The sequence below is a fragment of the Lynx canadensis genome, chromosome F2 (genome assembly GCF_007474595.2).
Source record: "Lynx canadensis isolate LIC74 chromosome F2, mLynCan4.pri.v2, whole genome shotgun sequence".
Lineage (NCBI taxonomy): Eukaryota > Metazoa > Chordata > Mammalia > Carnivora > Felidae > Lynx > Lynx canadensis.
The window spans coordinates 9,903,285-9,924,481 of NC_044320.2; the positions used below are offsets into that span (position 1 = coordinate 9,903,285).

The 21,197-nt window shown below is 45.1% G+C and overlaps 1 protein-coding gene and 1 long non-coding RNA gene across 9 annotated transcripts in view; one reads left to right on the plus strand and one right to left on the minus strand.

Moving 5' to 3' along the window:
• The window catches only part of EFR3A (EFR3 homolog A), a 104,340-nt gene extending 92,633 nt beyond the window's left edge, over positions 1–11,707 (minus strand). The window contains exon 1 of the mRNA XM_030303519.1: positions 11,622–11,707. Coding sequence (XP_030159379.1) covers positions 11,622–11,631 — 10 coding nt within the window. The 5' untranslated portion in view covers positions 11,632–11,707. The remainder of the gene's footprint in view (positions 1–11,621) is intronic.
• Positions 11,708–11,931: 224 nt separating this feature from the next.
• LOC115506115 overlaps positions 11,932–21,197 on the plus strand; it is a 131,232-nt gene continuing 121,966 nt past the window's right edge. For all 8 annotated transcript variants that reach the window (XR_003966236.1, XR_003966240.1, XR_003966237.1 and 5 more), the window contains exons 1-2: positions 11,932–12,032; positions 15,950–16,042. This is a non-coding gene — a long non-coding RNA (uncharacterized LOC115506115). The remainder of the gene's footprint in view (positions 12,033–15,949; positions 16,043–21,197) is intronic.

Genomic DNA, 21,197 nt, shown 5'->3' on the forward strand with positions numbered 1-21,197 from the left:
ACAAGACAGTTAAGGACTTAAGGACAGGACGGTACATACCATGGTTTCGATACACAATCGTCTTTCGATCCCTAAGCTTTAAATTAAGATTTCTTTCCTAGCACTTCACAAACTGTCCTAGCATCAGATCAAACAGTAAGACACTTTTCCCCCCTTTTCTTGCTATATTGGAATGTTTCAGATGCTACTATAAATAAATGGACCTTCATCTGAGTCTGACACAGCTCTTGTCATGCACTGGTCGCAGCGGGATTTGATTTATGCGCCACCTGCTCCCTCTTTGGTCCCTCTGCCTATTTAAGCCTTAAGTGGACACATTCCTCAAGGATCTGCCCTGAGCCTCTTTACTCTCTTTACAGCCTATCCTTCAGTAATCTCACCCACTACAAATGCGCTCTGAATGTCCTCTCAGGCATCACACACTTATCACAGCCTAAAACGGACTCAGGTTCCATCCTAATTTCCCCAATTGCTCTTTCTCCAGGAAGTCCCTATATGACTTTCAGTTCACCCCAGTGATCAAGCATGAACCAGAGCCGTTCACCCCAGTGATCAACCATGAAACTCTGGAGGAATTCTGACTCCTCCTTCTCCCTCAACCCCTCATCCAATTAATTCTATCAACTGTACTTCCCCAGCAGTATACAGACTGGTCCACTGCAATCTGCCTCACTACCATCATCCAAGTTCAAAGCCCATCGCTCAGGCTACTGTACTTTAATAACCTCTAACTGTTCTCCCTCCAACCTTATGTGTTTCCATAGCAATCTGTGTTTCTCTTAGTAATTTGAGTTACTCTACAAATATACACAGAATGTGTATCACGGGCCAAGCACTACATCAAAAGCTACATACAGTGGTAAAGGAAACAGGTACAGGTGCTCGTAAAGCTCCCTGCCCGGTCAGCGTAATTATGTGCTCTGGACTTGTCTTCCCCACGAGACTAAGCTTCATGAGAGCAGGCATGACATCCATGATGACGCCCATTGTGCCCAGTATGAGCATACTGCTGTACCCTCAGTGTCTATGAAAACTGACTCGTAGTAGGGATTGAATAAATGTGTTGATTAAAAGACAAAATTACCAAATACGCGCACACACACACGCACACACCTTCGAGTCTTCACTTTCCCCAGTACCAATGACTTACTTCAACTGGCTGCTAGTTATTTCCCCCCATATGACTCACCTCAAACACTTTCCCCAAATCCATGCTTCTCCTATCACTCCTCGGGCTTCTGATGGCACCTTGCACTCACCTTCCCCTTGCAGTCTCTTCTCTAGACTCCACAGCACCCTTTTAGGGTGCTTACCACGTCCTTTGTGTTACAGCCATCTACACAAGGTTCTATTAATTTCTTAAAGCTAGAGACTGCTTTATTCATCTCTATATTCCCCACCCAGTAGTGCCCTGCCAACGTAGGCACTAAAATAATTTGCTGAATGAATGAATCCCTAAGAGAAATCCAAAGGAAAATGAGAAAACCGGAAGAGAACATTTGTGACTCCAATAACACACTGACAGCACCTATGACTGTATGACTGAAACGACTACAAGGAGAAATCAGACAGTTCCACTCCTGGAGGTCATCAGAGCAAAAGAGGTGAGACGCCATCAGGTCGATGGCTTTGGTTTTTGCCCCTCAGTTCCTAAGCTTTTTTTTTTTTTTTTAAATATTTATTCATTTTTGAGAGAGAGGAACATAGAACACGAGCAGGAGCGGGGCAGAGAGAGGATGATGCAGAATCCAAAGCAGGCTCCAGGCTCAGAGTTGTCAGCACAGAGCCCAACGCAGGCTCCAACGCACGGATCGCGAGATCATGATCTGAGCCAAAGTCGGAGGCTTAACCGACTGAGCCACAGGCGCCCCTCAGTTCCTAAGCTTTTAATTCTAAAACATCTTATGTTTTTGTCTGAGGGCATTTTCTACTAAGATTATAAATTTTAAATTTTTAAAAAGCAGCCAACATTATTTCCCTACAGAAATCGAATGCAGAATCCCACAATAAAAAGCTACTCCAGCTGTGGCTGGGTCAGGTAGAGAAGCCCACCTGCTCGCTCAACAGTCCCTATTATACATTCACGGAAGACACTCTGAAAATTTTGGCTCTAAAGGTAGCTCAAGCTTCCCTTGTGCAAGCCCCCGATGTGGATCAGTAACATGGATTCTTAGGAACCAACAAGGAGAATCTGTGCCAGGGAACGGAGCTTTTGTAAAGGTAACAGAAACAGAACTGAACTGAACTGAAGCAAACGTACATCACTCTCTTCCTGCCCCTGAATTGTTCCATTTCACGCACCTGGTGCAGTAAGACAAACCTGGTGAGCCTCCCAAAGATGCTCCCATCCTCAGAAGACCAAGCAAAGAACCAGGACGGAACCAAGAGAAAAGGTGAACCAAGGAGTGGACAAGTCATGTAAGCTGTTTCTAATCAGGGCTGTGAACTGCAGAAGAAAGTGGACCTCTGATGTTCGCACAGTACAGCCCAGCTATGAGAACAAGAGAAGGCCACAGGAGCTCAGACCCCAAATCCCAGCCACTACCCATCTGCCTGGAGTGCTCTCTTGTCTGCAGAAGCCCTCCTGGAACCTGAGACAGCAAATGGTAATAATCCAAGAAGCACCTACCTTGCCCTCACACATACTGATTCTAATAACACGTTCACGAGGTATTTCTACCTCTAAAGCACAATTACGTAAGTTCTACTGCATCTAAGTATCCCTGAGAGGTACTATCATTTTCCACTTATCAGGTCAAACAGCTAGTAAAAATACTTATAACTAAGTTCATAAGTCCATTTGGGTCATATTCATAAATGGGCTGCTCCTTTCAACTTCCAGGCCAGTCCTTCAGCCTGACACAGTACCTTCCACAAAGTTTATGAAGTCCCAGGAATTGACAATGGCAGACTTGAACACCTTGTACTTCATTTTCTCCGCCCAGCAGGAGTGAGATCCATTTAAAGCTAAGTGCATCCACAGCACAGAGAACTCTGTAGCAAATTGCCAAGACAGCTGTTCAGAAAGTCAATTAAATAGCAGGGGTGTGAAGAACACTTAGCATTACCCAGAAAACTCCGGCAGCAGGAATACCCTGGAGTTCAGCTAGTGAAAAGAAAAAGGTACAGCTGAATAACCCACCAGGTAAGAATAAAAACAAGCTAAATAAATAAATTAATAAAAAGCATTTAGGAGGACAGAGGTCATTTTGAAGACTGCAGAGCAAAAATTTAATGCCTAATTTTAGAACACAGCAAACTCTTAATTCGGAGGTACGATGAAAAAAATCTGAGTAGTGACTCCTTCTTTAATAAAAAGAGAATCATGCTATCTAATAATCCCTGAAGTTAAAAAGCAGTAAATAAATACACAGAAGGAAGAATATGACAGCCTACGTGGAAAGAGGAAAAGTAACAGTAGCTCCTGTTTGCTTTAGAGCATATGCAAGAACAAGCTCATTTCAAGAACTGCACGAAGCCGGCAAATACAAATGAGAGAATTTTGACAGGTTTGACATCTTAATCATAGGAGGAATTGCCAGCGTTCATTTTACGATCATACTTCCCTAGAACTGTATTCATTCTAGAACACACAATCATTCCCCGCCCCCACGCAAAAAGACCCTGCAAACTCCTAATAAATTGAACCCACACATAATGACTCATCTTAACCTTTCAGGTTTTCATGATTGAAACCACCACTTAATAAATCAGATTTCTTCCTCCTTTCACACTAAATTACCAATGATTAAAAAAAAAAAAGTCCCATTATTTTACTTCCTATTTAAGAACATTATTCACCAACCACTGTTCAAAGTAATTCCCAGCATTTTACATCTCCCAGCATAGGACAGCAATTGTAGTCAGACAACAAACGCAGTGTTCTCCTAAGCCAGATATATATACAACCAACACTATTTGATCAGTCAATCAAAATTCATTTCCGTGGACTAAGGCAAAAGCCAGTTCAGGGCAGTATTTTAATGTTTCATTTCAGTTTTGTGAAAAAAATTTAAAAATTTTTTAAAAATTAGGTTAAAGCTGTAAAGAGCCTTAAGCACCTTCTTCTGATTGTAGACTACATGCTAACTATATAGAAAATCTGAAAAACACAAATTACAAAGAAAATAAAAATAATTCATAACCTCAGCACATTCAAAAGTATCATTTTTAATGGTTGCATTAATGTTCCTCATTCAATTTCACTTCCTCATTATTGGCTACATAAGTTTCTGTGTTTTCACCATCTTATAAATATTACTGCGATAAACATCTCAGTGCAGAAACATTGGTACAGTCTGTTTTCAGTAATTTCTTAGGGATAGATTCCCAAAAGTGAAATTACTGGGTCAATGAACAGAAGTATTAGAGCACTTGATAAAATATTGCAGATTACTTTCCAAAAAAATCTGTACCAATTTAAACTTCTACCTTTTGTACTGTACCTCACCACCTTTGCCTGTTATTATTAAAAAGTCTTTGGTAATCTGACAATCCGAAAATGATTTCAGCTTTTAATTTGCATTTCCTTATTAATGAAATGTAATCATTTCCCCCAAAATCTTTATCAATGTTTGTACGTAGACTTTTATAAGCATAGGTGTATGCTTTAACCACACAGAATTGGTGTTCTCCTTGGTTTATAAAAAAACTGCAAATATCAAATTTTTTATGTTTAACATTAACTTTAAATCCTTTACATCTTTAGCCACAGATTTTTGTAATACTTCCATCATGTATCCTTCTGTCCCATATGAAGGCAGTATGAAGGGTATGTAGCTGTGAACACCCCTCCAGGATTCAGATGACCCAGGTTCTGGCAGCACTCCATTACCCAGCTGACTGGCACACTTAACCTACTTGGTTTAACCTTCCTCTTAATGATTGCACTAAATGTTCTTTTTAGCTGTAAAATTCAATTCAATTTCATTTTTCCCTCTCCGGTGATCCTACAGTTCCTTATAAATTTTTTTTTTTTCAACGTTTATTTATTTTTGGGACAGAGAGAGACAGAGCATGAACGGGGGAGGGGCAGAGAGAGAGGGAGACACAGAATCGGAAACAGGCTCCAGGCTCTGAGCCATCAGCCCAGAGCCCGACGCGGGGCTCGAACTCACGGACTGCGAGATCGTGACCTGGCTGAAGTCGGACGCTTAACCGACTGCGCCACCCAGGCGCCCCATGATCCTACAGTTCCTAAATGAACTCTCTTTATACATGCTGAATTTAGAAAAGCCTTTGTGAATATTCATCTACATTATAAGAAAAGGTTTCAGTCGGCTAGCTGAGAGGTAAGAAAAAATTATAAAAAGCATGTAAAATAGGGGGCAATAAAGTAGAAGAAAAAAGCCACCTGAGTGGCTCAATCAGTTAAGCATCAGACTCTTTGATTTCGGCTCAGGTCATGATCTGAGATCACCCCCAGTAGGACTCTGTGCTGGGCGCGAAGCCTGCTTAAGATTCTCTCTGTCTCTCTCTCTCTCTCTGTTTCTCTCTCTCTCTCCCTGCCTCTCTCCCCCACCTGCGTCCTTACACACACGAGCGCACACACTCTCTCTCAAAAACAAACAAATAAAATTAAAAACGGCATGATATATTTGGCAAACGATGATATTCTTCTACAACCTGAATTACAAAGCTTTGGTCGAAGAGGAACTGCCATTCTGGTGATCTCCATTTTTGCAGGGGATACATCTCAGTATGCTTTTGAATCTCTTGAAACTATGCAAAAGTTTATATGAAAATCTGCTTTCATCAGATTCTCAACAGGGTTTGTTTTGCAAAAATATTGAAGAAGCCCTAACCTAGACAAACAGCTCACATCTTATCTACTGGTCGACACTTTCCTCCTTAAAGTAGGGGGAGCCATACTGGGATTTTCTGTGCCCTCTTCTCCATTTCTGAGAATGCCAGGAACCTGTTTCCCTCAACATCAATAAAACCTTCTACTAACACTATCGGATAAGGAGGTACTCATTGTCTACACAGGGGCTCCTCCAAAGGAGTTTAAAGTGGAGTTTGTAACAGAACTAGCTGTTCATACAGAAAGACTGTCTGATTCATAAGTACAATAAAAATACCTACACAGTGATTCCTTCTTTGGTAAAAATTGGAATGTTATCTAATAATACCTAAAGGAAGGTGGACAGCAGTAAATAAATATGCAAAGGGAGGATATGACAGACTACATGAAATCAGATCTGTCCACTGCAATCCATCCCATGCCTACAGAAGGCTGTTAATGACAACTGGGTCATTCCATACCAAAGCAGAGCTATGTAATGGGTAATATGTAGCTTTCTCCTAACATAGTACCTTCATTGGACTCAAGAAAAAAAGGGCCTCTGCCTCCCAAAACAATGGACTTTTTTTCGTTTAGAGGGATTTGTGGGCTAGCAAGCGGAGAGGCAATATTAGAAATCACTGCCTAGAAAACCAGAGAAAGATGCACTTGCTGGTTCAAGTTGCTCACTCCAGATCACCCACCGTGGCAGATAAGTTCTCCAGAAAGCTGGGCTTACTCCTCCCACCTACCCCTGTATCCACATGGTATAGCTCTGGAAGGTACTTAGAACTATGTGGAAATCTTGAGATGGAAAAGCAAGGTATGGGCAAAGGGGAACCTGCCTAGGTTCCCCAAAGTTGCCCGACAAGGTCAAGGGTCTTTCCTGACCCTGACCCTGACCTGACCTTACAGATCACTACTGACTAGATCAGACTGCAGGTTCCTTTGGGCCTTCAGGTTGAGAAGGCAATGTCTACAGGGACCCTGGATAGGAAAGCAGGCTGGGCTGCAGGAAGAGCCTGATCTATAACATTTAAATATTTAAATCAGTGGTTCTCAACCCAGGGACAATGATGACTCCCCCAGGGGACATTTGGCAACGTCTGGATACAGATTTGACTGCCACAACTTTGGGGAACAGGGAGATTTACTACTAGTCTCCAGTGGGTAAAGGCCAAGTTGCTGCTAAACCCCACAAAGCACACAGCAGCCCTCACCTCCCAAACAAAACATTCATTATCCAGTCCAAGACATCAACAGAGCAAAGTTTGAGAAATCCTGATTAAGACTACAATTTTCAAGCTTCCGTCTGTATTCTTAGCCTGACAAATGTTAGAGGCAGGCCTGCTAAGAACGTAATCATGAATTATAGAACTCTCATGACACTGTTTTAATGGGAAAAGGTTTAGTTCAGGTTTTGGTACCCAAAGAATAACTTCTGTGACTCCAGTTAAGATTCACTGATTCAACGTTTACCAAGCACCTGTTATGTAACTAAGCACAGTGCTGAGCAAAAGTAATGGTGAAACTGATAGTATCTGGTAGACCCAACTCCTGCCTGGCTCAGAACAGTGTAGGATGAAAAAAAGCTAGGACTCTGAAGCCAGACCCACCTAGTTCCAATCCCAGCTCTACCATTTACTGTAATCAGGCAAACTGCTTAACTCTTCCTGGACTTCAATCTCTCCATTTCCATAATATGTCAATCAGGGCTTCCCACAAAGTAGAAAATAATGAAATAAGGCATTTCTCATAAAGCACAAAGTATACTGCCTGGCACACAACAGCATTCAATAATTAATTCTCTATTACTAACAGCAAGTTTTAAGTTTCGATAAAGTAATCAGCCTATTGGAAATGGTCAGTATGCCTATAAAGAGGACAGTCAGTGACTGTGACCGCATGAACACAATTTTGGTCAAGTTCATTCATGGCATACAAGATCCTTCAAGTTCTGGCTCCTATCTCTTCCAGCCTTACCTCCCACCATCTACACCCTCTTCGATGTCCCATGCCCCATGAGTGGGGACAGACTGAAAGATGAGATCTAGTAGTCACCAGTCTCAGGCCAAAGGTCACTGTGAGAAAGAAAATTCTTCAGTTGGGACTCTGGCAGTACACACAGGTGCTGGGTGGAAGGGGGAGGAGAGGTGCACAGAACCAATGAACACAAAGAGCTCACAAGCCAGGAATACGTCATTAGCTGGTAATGCATTTCTAAATGGAAACTCTCCACCCAGCATGCATCTTTCGCTTCACAATTCATCAGTACTTTGCACCTCTTTCATAACAGACTGAAAAACAAGTCAAATATAATCAGCCTCACCGGTGGGGAAAAAAACAAACATGAAGTGACCACATTACCATAGCTTAACAAATCTGACCAGGTATCAATGCCAACATCTAAATGAGAAAAGAAAGCATTAACCACAAATTACTGAAAGTATAGTGTGTAGCAAACAATGGTTACGAGTTTCAGTTCCCCTTAGCCAACATACAATAATGTTACATAGATAATAAAAGAGCACGTTTTACTGAACCAGTTTCTTTTTACTGAACCAGTTTCGAGGCAACTGTCAGCTCGGAAACCCCTTTCACATAAGCAGTTTTACTAAAACGGGAAGGCTGTGCCTACAGAACCAAGTATCCACTGAATACACCGGTGAAACCCTCAGCCTTCTTTGCCCGGAGTACTGCGGCAAGACAGAAGCAAAGGCAAAAATGTCAAATTTTCTTAGAAGTTTACATGCCTGACTTAAGTTTTGGCTAAACTCACTTTTATCTTCATGTAATCGCAGGGAATAAAGGGGGGGGGGAGGGTAAACTACTATCAACGTGGTGCTAAGACACCAAAACTAAACCTCATCTACCCTCCTCGCGGTGAAGGATTCTAGGGACTGGATGTGTGCTGGAGCCCTGGCTCTGTTCCAGGTGTGACATTAGCCACGTCACTGAGGCTCGTGGGGGTCTCAGTCTCCTGAAACGAAAAGAAAATAAATGGCTGGATTAAGCTGTAACATCGCTTCCACTCCAATTCCGACTCAGGGTCTGACAATCTTTGAGATCAAAATGTTTCTTCACGGTCCTTCAAAGGAGAAGCTGAAATAAAGGCCTTTAGGGGCATGATGTATCAAATTGTAGGCTTGTAGGTTTGAAAAGACCATTTAGTGAAACATTCTTAAAATCTGTGCTTAGTGATTACTGCAAACGACTGGCTGAATATAGTGACATAACCACAGAATTATTCCTGTCGCGGCAGCTTCCTGTCAGGCATCCTTCCAGGTAGCTGCTTTCTGCAAAAGAGTTGCCGGCTCTCCAAAATAATTCCAACGAAGCTACTAGTTAACATTCATGTGATAATGCAATTGCTTAGCCTTCAGGGGTATACCACGCTCCATCAGATTCTGCTTATTAACACCGGTTTCAATGACTGAGAGTATCAATATTCCAAATTAGCAACCAAACAGCAATAGGAGAATAATTCGATGGCTGAGAGCAAGGGGCACTTTCAGAGTTCTAGTCTGAGAGACCCTAGTGTTCATCCCCAAGAGAAAAGCAGTACATTTATTCACTAAAGCTTTAAAGGATTAACGGGTCCAGCTTGCAACTGAGCCTCTGAACTCATTCGACATTTAAAAAAGGTAAATTAAAAAGTTCAGTTGATTTGGAGAGAGATTCCTTCCTAAAAACATCCCCAAAGAAAGTGCCTATGTTGACATTTATTCTCCACGCAGAATTTCTAAGAAGTACCACGGTCCACTGAACTATCCCAGCAATGCTGGTGGTTCTGGCCACAAAGAGGGACAAAAGGCAACGTGAACTCAACCACTTCACCTGAGTCCTGCCAGCTGGTACTAGGTGTTTACGCAATCACAGAAACTGTACCACAACAAATACGACCAACGATAATGAGAGATAACTCAAACATTTCACTAGCCTTCCAATCAGGCCATAAAATCCGCATCGTTAACTATGCAAATACGCCATGGTTCATCCTTGCCTCATTTTGCATTGTAAATCATATATTTTAAAAGACACAAGTTTCCTGGGGCACCTGAATGGCTCAATCAGTTGAGCATCCAACCCTGGGTTTTGGCTCAGGTCATGATCTCCTGGTCCTGAGACTGAGTCCTGCATGGATCTTTGCTTGGGATCCTCTCTCTCCCTCTCTGCCCTTCCCCCCCCACTCGTGTGTGCAAACACAGGCACCCTCTCTCTCAAAATAAATTAACATTTGGGGGAAAAAAAAAAGAGAGACAAGTTTTCTGAATCCACTCCATGAGGCTAGATAATCTCAGCACTAAAAATTTAATTTCACAGCATAACTTATATTGCCATTTTACCAATAAATTCCACTTGAAGCCTTAACTTTCAAGAGTAGGTGTTTACACCGCCTCTCCCTTTTCCTTTCTCAAAGAAAGATTAGCACAATGCTCATCTCAAATATTCCTGGATAACAAGAACATACATTCAGAAATCATAAATAAAAAAGAAAGAACAATGATGATGATGATATTCCTCCAGTCTAGAGGAATACAATTAAAACATAAGTTGACATATTTAAGGAACACAAACTTCAAGACCATGAGTTAAGGACACACATTACTGTGTTCAGAACACAAAATCCACCTTATCCACATAAATAGGGCGAGTTAAAAGTAACCGTTCCATCAAGATCATTTAAAGACTTGCCACAGCATTACATAAACCTTTTTCAATATCCGGAAAAAAAATTCCTCTTTACCCGCCAGTAAACAAAACACGCATTTGAGGCTGACCTGGAAATCCAGCGTCCCTTATGTCTACCAAAATAAGGACAGTTAGGAGTTATGAATTCTAAAAAATGTGAGCTAACTGGAAGCGTATTTTCAAGTGTTTACAGATTTTACAATATGAAACGCTTACTCAAAAGAGCCCTAATTGAAAACAGTTTCAAATCAATCATCTTCATGCTTCCTCTCCGTGCAAAACTAGGGAATTTCCTTAGTTTGCACAGACACATATGGGCCACTAGGTTTCAAGTCACAATGCAATTCTCCGGGTCGTTTTAAAATGGGTCATTAGTAATATTGTCCTACCCCGTCTGTCCAAAATGTCCCCAACATGCAATGTTTTTCAAACTTCACAGTCCCTCAGTAACACCTAGGCCACTTATTAAACACGCAGATTCCGGGGCCCGAGCTGCGGGGTCAATGTGCCTTGGGAAGAACCCCAAACAGCACTTGTAATCAGCAGCCAAGTGAATGGGAAGCAGGTGGTCCAACAGCCACACTTTGGGGCACAGAAGCCTAACAAGTTCCCAAAAGAGCACCTACTTCAGCCACCTCGGCGAGTTACCAACGGGGAGAAATTCAAGCTGCTGGGACTTCGCGAGCCTGGAGGAGGGGCTCTGGGCCGGGCCGGACCCCCCAGGAACCCCGCGTCCCACCAGGCGACGCCTGCCCCCCCACCCCCCGAGGAAGTCAGCAGGCGACGGCGCTGCGACCGCGGTGACTTCCAGCATTTCCATAAAGTCTCCCCAGCTCCGTAGGGAGCTGGGGACAGAGCCTGGACTTCGAAGTCCCACAGGTCTAGGTTACTCCGGCTCTCCCACTTACTCCCCGGGCATGCTTAACGCTCGGGCCTCAGTTTCCCCGTCCGTGCAACGGACTCACGCCTCCCCGCGGGCAGGCTGAGCCGAAACGAAAGTAACTCGCCGGGCGGCTGGCACTTCCTGGCTCTCCCCAGTCCGGCCCGGCTTCCCCGCCGCCGCAGCGGACCACCCGGGAGCGCGCGCTGTGCGGGCCGCCGCCTCCCAACGCCCCCCGCCCGGCCCGACCCTCGGCCGGCCACTCACGGGTGGGCATGGTGACCCCGAGCCGCGCTCGCCGCCGCACCCAGGCTCAGCGGGGCCGCGCAGGGCGCGCCGACGGCACCATGGCGGGCCGGCGCCGGGCCGCGGAGGCCCCGACCGGGCGCAAGGCGAAGGGCGGACGGAGCGGACGCGGACCCCGCGGCTCACGCAACGAGGCCAGCGACAGCCGCCACCGCCGGCCCAGCCGCGCGCCGGACGCCGCGTTGGGCGTCCCCACGCTCTGACGTCAGCACGCCGCCGACGCCCCGGCCCCGCCCACGCCCTACGGCCGAGCCCCGCCCAGGAACGGACCCAAGCGGCCGGGCGCGGGCGGAGGTGGGGGACTTGGAGAGAAAGTGTCGCCTAGAGTAACTTCGAGCTTCGTTTTGTCGTTTGCATGAGTCCTTACTCGCGGTACGTCAGCGATATTTGTTGCACCGCCTTATAATGTTTGTGAGGGTGTGCGTGATTGCATCGAGGGCATGAGTAGACTTTTTTTTTTTTTTTTTTTAGCAAACTGTTGAACTTGCAGTGCGTTCTGATTCTCTGAAAGCATGATTTGAGACGCACTGAGGCCGTTCGGGGTGATGGCTGAGCACTTTTTTTGAGAGGACAGAAAATGTAATTTCCTCTTGCTCCTACTGGTGACTTTCAGAGACATTATAAGCCTCGGGAGGCATTATACGCCACTTGGCTGAGCCACTTAATTCTTGACTCTTGAGTGCCATCAGTAATCGTTGTGTCTAATAGTCACCAAACTGACCGAACACCTGGAGCCTAGAACATTCGGCACAGCACGTAGACTTTGCTAGGCCCCGTGGGCAGTGCACCGTATGCATGGAGAAATAGAAGCAAGCCACAGAGGTCTAAAACATTCTCAAAGAGGTTCAGGATTTTTTGATGCCTCATTCACTTGGGAACCTGTCAAAAAGCAGATTCGTAGGTCTTGAACTAAATCCACTGAATGACACGTTTCAACTAAGTATTTAAATTTGAGAAACTTCCTCTTTGAAAGCAGTGCCAGCGTTCTAAGGTTAAGAAATGATACTGTGCAGGGGGGGGGCTGGGTGGCTCAGTGGGTCGTGCATGGGACTTCAGATCAGGTCATGATGTCAGGGTTTGTGAGTTCGAGCCCCGCGTCCAGCTCTGTGCTGACAGTGCAGAGCCTGCTTCGAATCCTCTGTCTCCCTGTGTGTGTCTCTCTCCCCCCCCCCCACCCCCCCCCACTGCTTGTGCTCTCTCTCTCGCTCCTTTTCAAAAATAAATAAATAAACATAAAAAAAAAAAGAGCCAGTCACAGAAGCAGGTGAGAGGAGAGTATATACAGTGGACTGTCTCTTGCTAAAGGGTAAATGCCAAACTACCAAGTTACTTGGAGGACACTTCAATACAGTGGTGCATATTTTTATCATCTCTAACATCTTTCCTGATCTGTTTTTGCCCTGAGACTTTCACAGTATCTTAACTTGCCTCTCCACTTTCCCCATTGACTCCTAATTAAACTGCCATCAGTGCTTACAGTCCACCACTGGACTAGGCACTTTTCAGAAACCGCCAAAAACCATAGTCCGTATTTCTGTATCCCCTGCCTGGCACACCGTTTGGGGGCTAGGACATTTTAATTTAATAACTACTTAACAACGTCCATATGTATTCGGTGAATATGGGGGGAGAAAGCAGGTAAAATAGAACTAGTTAATGAACAACTTTGCAAGCTGGAAATTTGTCCTTTAGGAAACCATTCTAGGTTCTCTGTGAGAACAGTGACATTAAATAATCAGAAGCCGGGTTCTGTGGAGTATACACCATGACATTAACCATGGAGGGGAGTCCTTAGGACTGACACTGAAGGGAGCATTCGGTGCCTCGTCTTAGTGGTGGCTGTGGAAAAGGAATGAGCTGAATCTTCCTGCAGAAAAATCCCTGGGATTTGTCGGCTACCGGCTTGGGACCAAAAGAGAGGCATCTGTTAGTTATGTAACTCCAAGGCTGGAATAAGGAAACGAATGATACTGGGAGAGCAGTAGACAAGTTGGGAAGGAATGTTGCTTTGGGGAGGGGTGTGAACAGAGGATGTGAGTTTCTCCTTGACACGTTAAGCTCGATGTGGCATCTTTGCTTAGTTCTGAAGGCAGTGAATAGTTCTGAAGGCAGCTGGGCATACCAGGCTGAAGCAGGTGGAGGGATCTCAAGGTTGGAGATTTGGGAAGCTTTGGCCCACAGACAGGAGCTAAAGCCAGGAGTCAGAGAAAGCCTGCCGAGGGAGGGTGTGGAGCCAAAGAAAGATAGAAGAGATCCAAAGGGCACAGTGCCCTGGAAGCCGGAGGAGGATATGATTCCAAAGGACAGACATCTCTGCTTACATTACTCAAAAATGATGCAAATCCCAAAGGCCCTGAGAGAGTCTGGCCCATAATGAGTTCGGTTCTTTTTTTCTTTCTTTCTTTTTTTTTAAATCCCCTTGGTCTTTTGGTTTGTATTGTTGCCAGGAATAAAATCAGCAGCCAAAGGATTCGGAGGAAGGACAGCTGAAAGTCAGGAATAATTGCGTCATAATTATAGGATCGCATACAACATACATAAGTGTTTTTCTGGTTTACACGTGGGCTTTTGGTAACACGGTTACCATACAGACCCCCGTGCCCTCGCAAATCCTCTGTTTCACCTTCTGCCTGTGCTCCTTTCTGCCCCTTTTTTCTGAGAGGACTGATTCTGCCACCCCCTTCTTTAGACTTGATCTAAGTGTGGTAGCCTCTCCGGGACCACTCCTTCTGTTCCCCTTTGGCAAACACCCTTCCATCCCCTCTGCTAGTGCTCCCCTTTTGAAGCCCAATTTGGGCTGGTAGGAACTGGGCTTTATCCGTCTCTATCAGTCCCCACACTGCCTAGTGCTTGTACGTGCACATCACGTCTCGCTGACACAGAGATGGGCTGCTAGATTCCTCTTCCAGAAAGAACGCCTGCCTGGTACTGTCAGTTAAAGTGATACTGGGAAGATCATCATTGACATCCCATTGGAACATTAGCTTTTAGCCAAATTGCCCAAAATAGCTGCTTCCAGTTTAGTCGGCTATTTGTTCCAATTTCTAAATCAGGCACAGAGACCATGCACTTTTAATTAGCACATGTTTTAGTGGTCAAAGGTAATTGCCAGCAGATTGGCAGCTTATAGGAATTAACTACAAGGAGGCTTCTCCCAAAAGTTTATTCCCAAAAGGTCATCGTGATGCAATGTGATGCTCTCATTGCTTCGTTTCCTTTATTGTTTAGTATTTATATCAATGACGTGCCCTTTTTGTGTCATCTTGTTCCATTTTATTTCTGCCATTGCTTAATAGTGACTTGGGCCTTTCCAGTTCTTCTGAGGCATAAAAAAGCACAGACGTCAGACTTAGAAAACCTGAGTTTGAATCCTGCCTTCCCCCTTCCCTGACCTTTTGACAATCCATGACCTCCCTGGACTTAATTTTCCTCAATTTCAAAATCAAGAGATATTCCCTTGTGTTGTAATGTTCTGTGGATCTCCTCAAGGCAATAGTTCTCAGGCTCGACTTGAACTTTGGGAATCACCCGGGGGGGGGGGGGGGCTTTAAATAAGCCCCGTCCCTGGGTCCTACTTCTGAGATTCTAAAGTAGTTAGTCTGCCGTATGGCCTGGGCCTGGACCTAGATTAAAAACTCCCGGGTGTTTGTAAGCAGCCAGGTTGAGTTCCGTTGCCTTAGGGAAGAAGCAAGATGAGGCTCTAATTCAGAGTCATATACCTCATTGAGCCCTTTCTGATGCCAGTTAAGCTCATGCATTTTGAGATCACTGCCCTCTGAATGCTAGAGTAAATTTTGCACTCATATGCTACCCAAACTAGTTGCAAACATGCGTGAAAACAAATCAAAAGGACAAACCTCTAATCCAGAAGGTTATTACCAACCCTTTCTGTGCCAACTAGAACACCGTGCGAGGCACAACCTCCCGATCATCCCATTAGCCGACTATCATAGTCCTCTGTGCATTGTAGAGACATTGCCAATGGATAGGGAGCAAAGTCTGGTGATAATTAAGAGCTCTTGATTAAATCAGCCAAAACAGCTGGAAACCATTCCTTAGAAACACTATCATTTTAAACAATTAGAGGAAAGCATTCTCTTTTATTGTCACTTACCGAAATGCTAGCTAGCTTTAGCATTTAACACAGAGTGTAGTGGTGCTGTTAAAAGAGAGAAAAAAATTACTCCTTTAAATATGGTGGCACCGTAGGCAGTGAAGTCCTTTCCAAGACCTTTGTGACAACTGGGATCAAATCTTATTCATTGCTGTATCTCCTTTACGTTGAACAGATTAGGTGCTCAGTAAACATTTGAAGGGGAAAAAGAAGAAAACACGGAAGGAGTGAAGAGAGAAACCTCAAGGACATAGAGACAAGCAAACAGGTAAATCAGAGTTTTGGAAGAGGCTTTTTGTGGTAGATTGGAAAAAACAGCCTCAATTTCTTCCCCTGGCTGTATGCATTCTCGCAATTAACTTCTCCCAGAAGTACATTCTTTCTCCACTCAATCCGGCCGGGCCTTGCAACTTTGGCCAATGAGACAATGACAAATGTTGGGCAGGCAGAGACATAGAAAATGTGAAGACTGGGCTTCCTTTTGGAGGAGAGGCCCCAGTCATTCCATCCATTCCAGATGAGGCCACCGTAAATCAGCCAAACCCACCAGCTCAGCAAAGATTCAAGAATGAGTCTAGCCCAGACCAACATCAGACCACCCCACTGAGACGAGCCGTAATTGTCAACACAGAGGAGCGTGAGCTAAATAAAATAGGTATGTTAAGGCCACTTATTTTAAGTTTGGGGTGGTTAGTTATGCACCCCATAATCACAATTGCTAATCATCACTACATAATTATTAGTTATTAGTTATAACTATTAGTTGTAACTATTATTAGTTATCACGACAACTGTAGCTAATTAATCCCGTTGTAGAAAAGTCATCGTGGGAGGTATGATTTATCAAGATCTTCGTTTGTGCCAAGTAGCATGCTAAGAACTTTACACACATTTTCTGACATGGTCCTCACAAAAATTGAGTAGATGAGTATCTCCATTGCTTTAATATGTGAAGCTTGGAGAGATTGAGTAGGTATAATGGCCCTGGAATTTGAACTTATATTCATGGGCCCCCAAGCCCAAACTCCTAACTACAGACAGTCCAAAGAGTCAACCACGGAGCAAATCAGAGGGCCTGGCAGGAGATGGTAGAGATGAACAGAAGGTAACAACAATTATGGCCTCTCTTCCAGTCTGCTCTGCTGAGGGAACTGTGACGCCCTTCAGAAGAGCGATTATGTTTTCCAACTGTTTCAAAGACTCTTAGGAAAGTCAGTAGGTTTCGTATCAGTTCTCATTTGGGGGAGAAATTGCGATTGTAATTGTAGACGGGTGCCAGGTTGCAAGAGCACCTGGTTCCGGGGGTCCCAAACAGACCAAATTCAGCCGCTCGCCATGGGACGAATGGAGGTGAAACCAGAAAGGAATTTGTGTCAATGAGGCCCACACCAGGAAGACAGCGGACTAACATCTGTCTCGAAAGACAGTCTCCAAAGTGCCAGAAGTACTTCCAGGTTTACAGGAAGAAAGTGTGGGACACAGGTCAGTGAGCACATGCAGGAAGGCAGTGAAGTTCAAGTCGATCCGTGTCTTGGGGTCACATGCAGTCTGACTGGCTCAGGGCAGTCCTTTTTGTTTGGCTGGGTGGTTTCTGTTCCCAGCACAGGATGCTTGGCCCGTAGGGTCTTTTGCCTGAGTTAAGAGATAAGCTGCAAAGAATCAGTTAGGAAGGTTCCAGGTTCAAACAGAAGTAGGTGAAGTCCTCTTTCATGGATCACCGCAGAGTTGTCGGATTTCCTCTTGTGTTTAAGAAGATGGAAATAAACTGTGACAGTTGAATATTGTTTTCAAGTAAGTTAAAATAATTCTTAGGGACACCTGAGTGGCTCAGTCTGCTAAGCATCTGACTCTTGGTTTTAGCTCAGGTCGGGATCTCGCGGTTTGTGGATGGAGCCCCGCGTCAGGCTCTGTGCCGGCAGCTCAGGGCCTGTTTGGGACTCTCTCTCTCCCTCTCTCTCTTTGCCCTTTCCCCCCTGGCGTACGTTCTCTTTCTTTCTCTCTCTGTCTCTCTCAAAATAAATAAACTTAAAAACTTAGTTTTAAAAGATTACACCCCATGGGACGTGCAATGCTGGTGAAGTTCGTAAAGGAAATCTTTGTCCGTAAACTGTGCTCTCCCAGTCTTTGTGTAGCAGTTGAGAGTGAGAGACAGAGACATCTGCCTCTTGAATTTGTCTCAAATAAGGTAACAGAGTTGCAGTTAGACAATATCTCCGCTAATCAGACTTACCTTGAGCCTTGAGTGGGGGGAGGGGTAGCTGAAAACAAAGCCAGAACTTTAGGCCTTTGAAGCAGGAACCTGGTGGCAGCCAGGTTTTGGATAAAAACACAGTTTTTTATCCAATGAAATGAAGGTGGGGAGGGGCAGATCTGTTTGGAAATGATGAGAAGAATAAAAGAAAAAAGTTCCCCAAGCAGGTGGCTGAAGCTAGTTGTGGTGGAACACCAGAATGTTGGGGAACGCTGTTCTTACTGGTGACTCAAGGAGTCTGCGTGGCCTGTGGGTGTTTCTGCGTCTTGGATTTTCAACTGCAGAATGTATTTGTTTTAAAAGAGCAAGAATTAGGACAAACCCGGCATTTTAGGAACCACTGTTGGAGGGGAGGGAGCATGGGAGGGTTTCCCCACATGGACGAGCGGTTTTCTGGACACCAGCGGGGGTCCCACAATTTGGCTCAATTCTGATGCTACCCCGAGATAGCGACAGTGTCCTTGGGCGAAGAGCTCGTTCCTACAAAGTGCCGCTGCCATGGCACGCCATCCCTGGCCACGGACACGCGTCCCGAGCCTAGACTTGCGTCCTCTGCTTCTGACTGACACAGGGAGACCAGAGGGACTCCATGAAAAGCCGCTTTTTTTTTTTTGTTCCTTTTCCCTGCTCCTACTCTTTTTTTTTAAGTTTATTTATTTTTGAGAGAGAGAGAGAGAGAGCAGGGAAGGGGCAGAGAGAAGAAGAGAGAGCATCCCAGGCAGGCTCCACACCATCAGCACGGAGCCCAATGCAGGGCTCAAACCCACGAGCTATGAGATCGGCCCCTGAGCCAAAACCAAGAGTTAGACACTTAACTGACCGAGCCACCCAGGTGCCCCTTCCTGCTTCTATTCCTGCTAGGACCTACACCCCCACCTTATACACACCTTACAGGGCACATAATGTCCTCCTTGTCGAGGTCAAGGAGTTAATGATGTCTTCCAGCATAATAGGTAACATCTTGACCAGGCAGGGTCCCCATGAACTTCCCAAGACCACTGACTCACCAAGAGCTCTGGATCCAGGGTACGGGTGACTTATGGAGGACACCTGAGCACTCATCTTTGTTCCCAAATGCCTGAGAAGACGTGTGCACCAGACAGATCACAGGCAAAAGGGAGACCCGCTCTCCTTTCCTTTCTGACGCTCCCAGACACTCTATATCTCCACTCTCTCTACCTTCAGTAAACTCCGCTCTTACTTCCTATCAGCTCATGTTGGATTTCTATCCCGCCTAAAGCCAACGTCCTACAGGACCTCCTCTGGGTCCTTGGACCCAGACAACCTGCATCACGACCACGCGGCTACAGATTGGAGGTTCCAGCGACCCCTCCTTGGCAATTCAATTCAGATGCCACTTGGAAGTCTGCCCTGTCATCTGTACTTCCGACCAACTGGCCATAAGTCAGAAGTTTCCACAAACCCCTCCTTTAGTTTCATTTGCTAGAGAAGCTCACAGAACTCAGAGGAGCGTTTTCCTTACAGCTCACTGGTTTGCTATAAACGGATATAACTCAGGAACAGCCAGATGGATGGGATGCATAAGGCGAAGTGTGGACAAAGGGCTCAGAGTTTCCATGCCCTTGCCAGGCACGCTACTTTCTTCACACCTGCACGCCTTCCCCAACCCAGAAGCTCTCCAAACTGTGCCCTTTTGGGTTCATATGGGAGCTTCATTGCACAGGTATGGTTGATTAACTTATTGGCCACCTGCAATTGAACTCAGTCTCCAGCCTCTCTGCCTTCCCTGGTGGTGGGGGTGGGGGGGCGCGCAAGGTCTGAAAGTCCCAATCCTCTATTTACGTGGCTGGTCCTCCTGGCCACCAGTCCCCACCCTTGGGTTTCCCTGGGGCTTTCCAAAAGTCACCTTCCTGGGGCGCCTGGGTGGCTCAGTAGGTTGAGCAACCAGCTCTTAGTTTTGGCTCGGGTCTGATTTCATGATTCCTGGGATCGAGCCCCGTGTTGTGTTCCACGCTGCCTGTCAAGAGCCTGCTTGGAATTCTCTCTCCCTCTCTCTCTGCTTCGTCCCCACTTGTGTGCTCGCTCACACATGCATGTTCTCTCTCTCTCTCTCTCTCTCTCTCTCTCAAGAAATAAATAAACTTAAAAAAACCCACAAAAGTCACCTTGTGAACATAACAAAATACATCTTTATCACACTCATCACAGGAAATTCCAAAGGTTCTAGTAGCCGTGAACTAGGAACCACAGACAACCACCAAATACAATATATTGGTCATGTGAATGACCAGATACGTATTTCCTGTGAATCACAGTCTCACACCTGGAGACACGAATTCCCTGTACTTTTGGCTAGTGCACGATTCGAACTACCCTGCTGCATCCAAAGTGTGCACAGAAGCTAGTACAGTGGTGCTGGGAGCATCAGAGAGAACATACGTATCCTACCTTGGAGGTATCTAATGTGAGATCAGGCAATGCTCAGGGCTCAAAGAGTTAAGCTATAAAATCAGAGCACCAGATTTGCTCAATGCTAAGGTGTATGCTTTTTGCTTTTGAGTGTTTCTGGAATAAGGTTCCACCTGATGTTTTTGATGTCAGCTGAAACTGGCCAGCCTTGGAAGGAGCGGTGTAAGTTTCTTCCTGAAACAAGTCGATCCCAGTGGACTGTTCCGGCATTGCTCTCATTAATAGGACCACATGTGGTGGAATTTTAATGTGAATGTGCATTCCTAATTGTTGCTTAAATGAGCTCAAAAGGACCAGGCTAGAGTGCAGCATTAAAACAGAAGTTATCAGGGTTGCTCAGTTGGCTAAGCGTCCGACTCTTGGTTTCAGCTCAGGTCGTGATCTTATGGTTCATGAGTTGGAGCCCCTCATGAGGCTCCGTGATGACAGTGTGAAGCCTGATTGGGATTCTTTCTGTCTCCCTTTCTCTCTGCTCCTCCCGTGCATTCCCTCTCTCTCAAAATAAATAAACTTTAAATAAATAAAACAGAAGTTACCACGTGTGCAGGTAATAAAACTAAAAACAGTAGAAATGGCCAATCGCCGCATGTAGATCACACATCTGTGTAGAACATTGATAACAACAACAACGAGAATTTGCAAAGCTAGGAGAATTGCTGTGACTAAATCATGCAGCAAGCCATCATTCATCATCCACAGTTCCATCTGTAAATGCTTCTGACTGGTTCTAAGAGAAACTGTT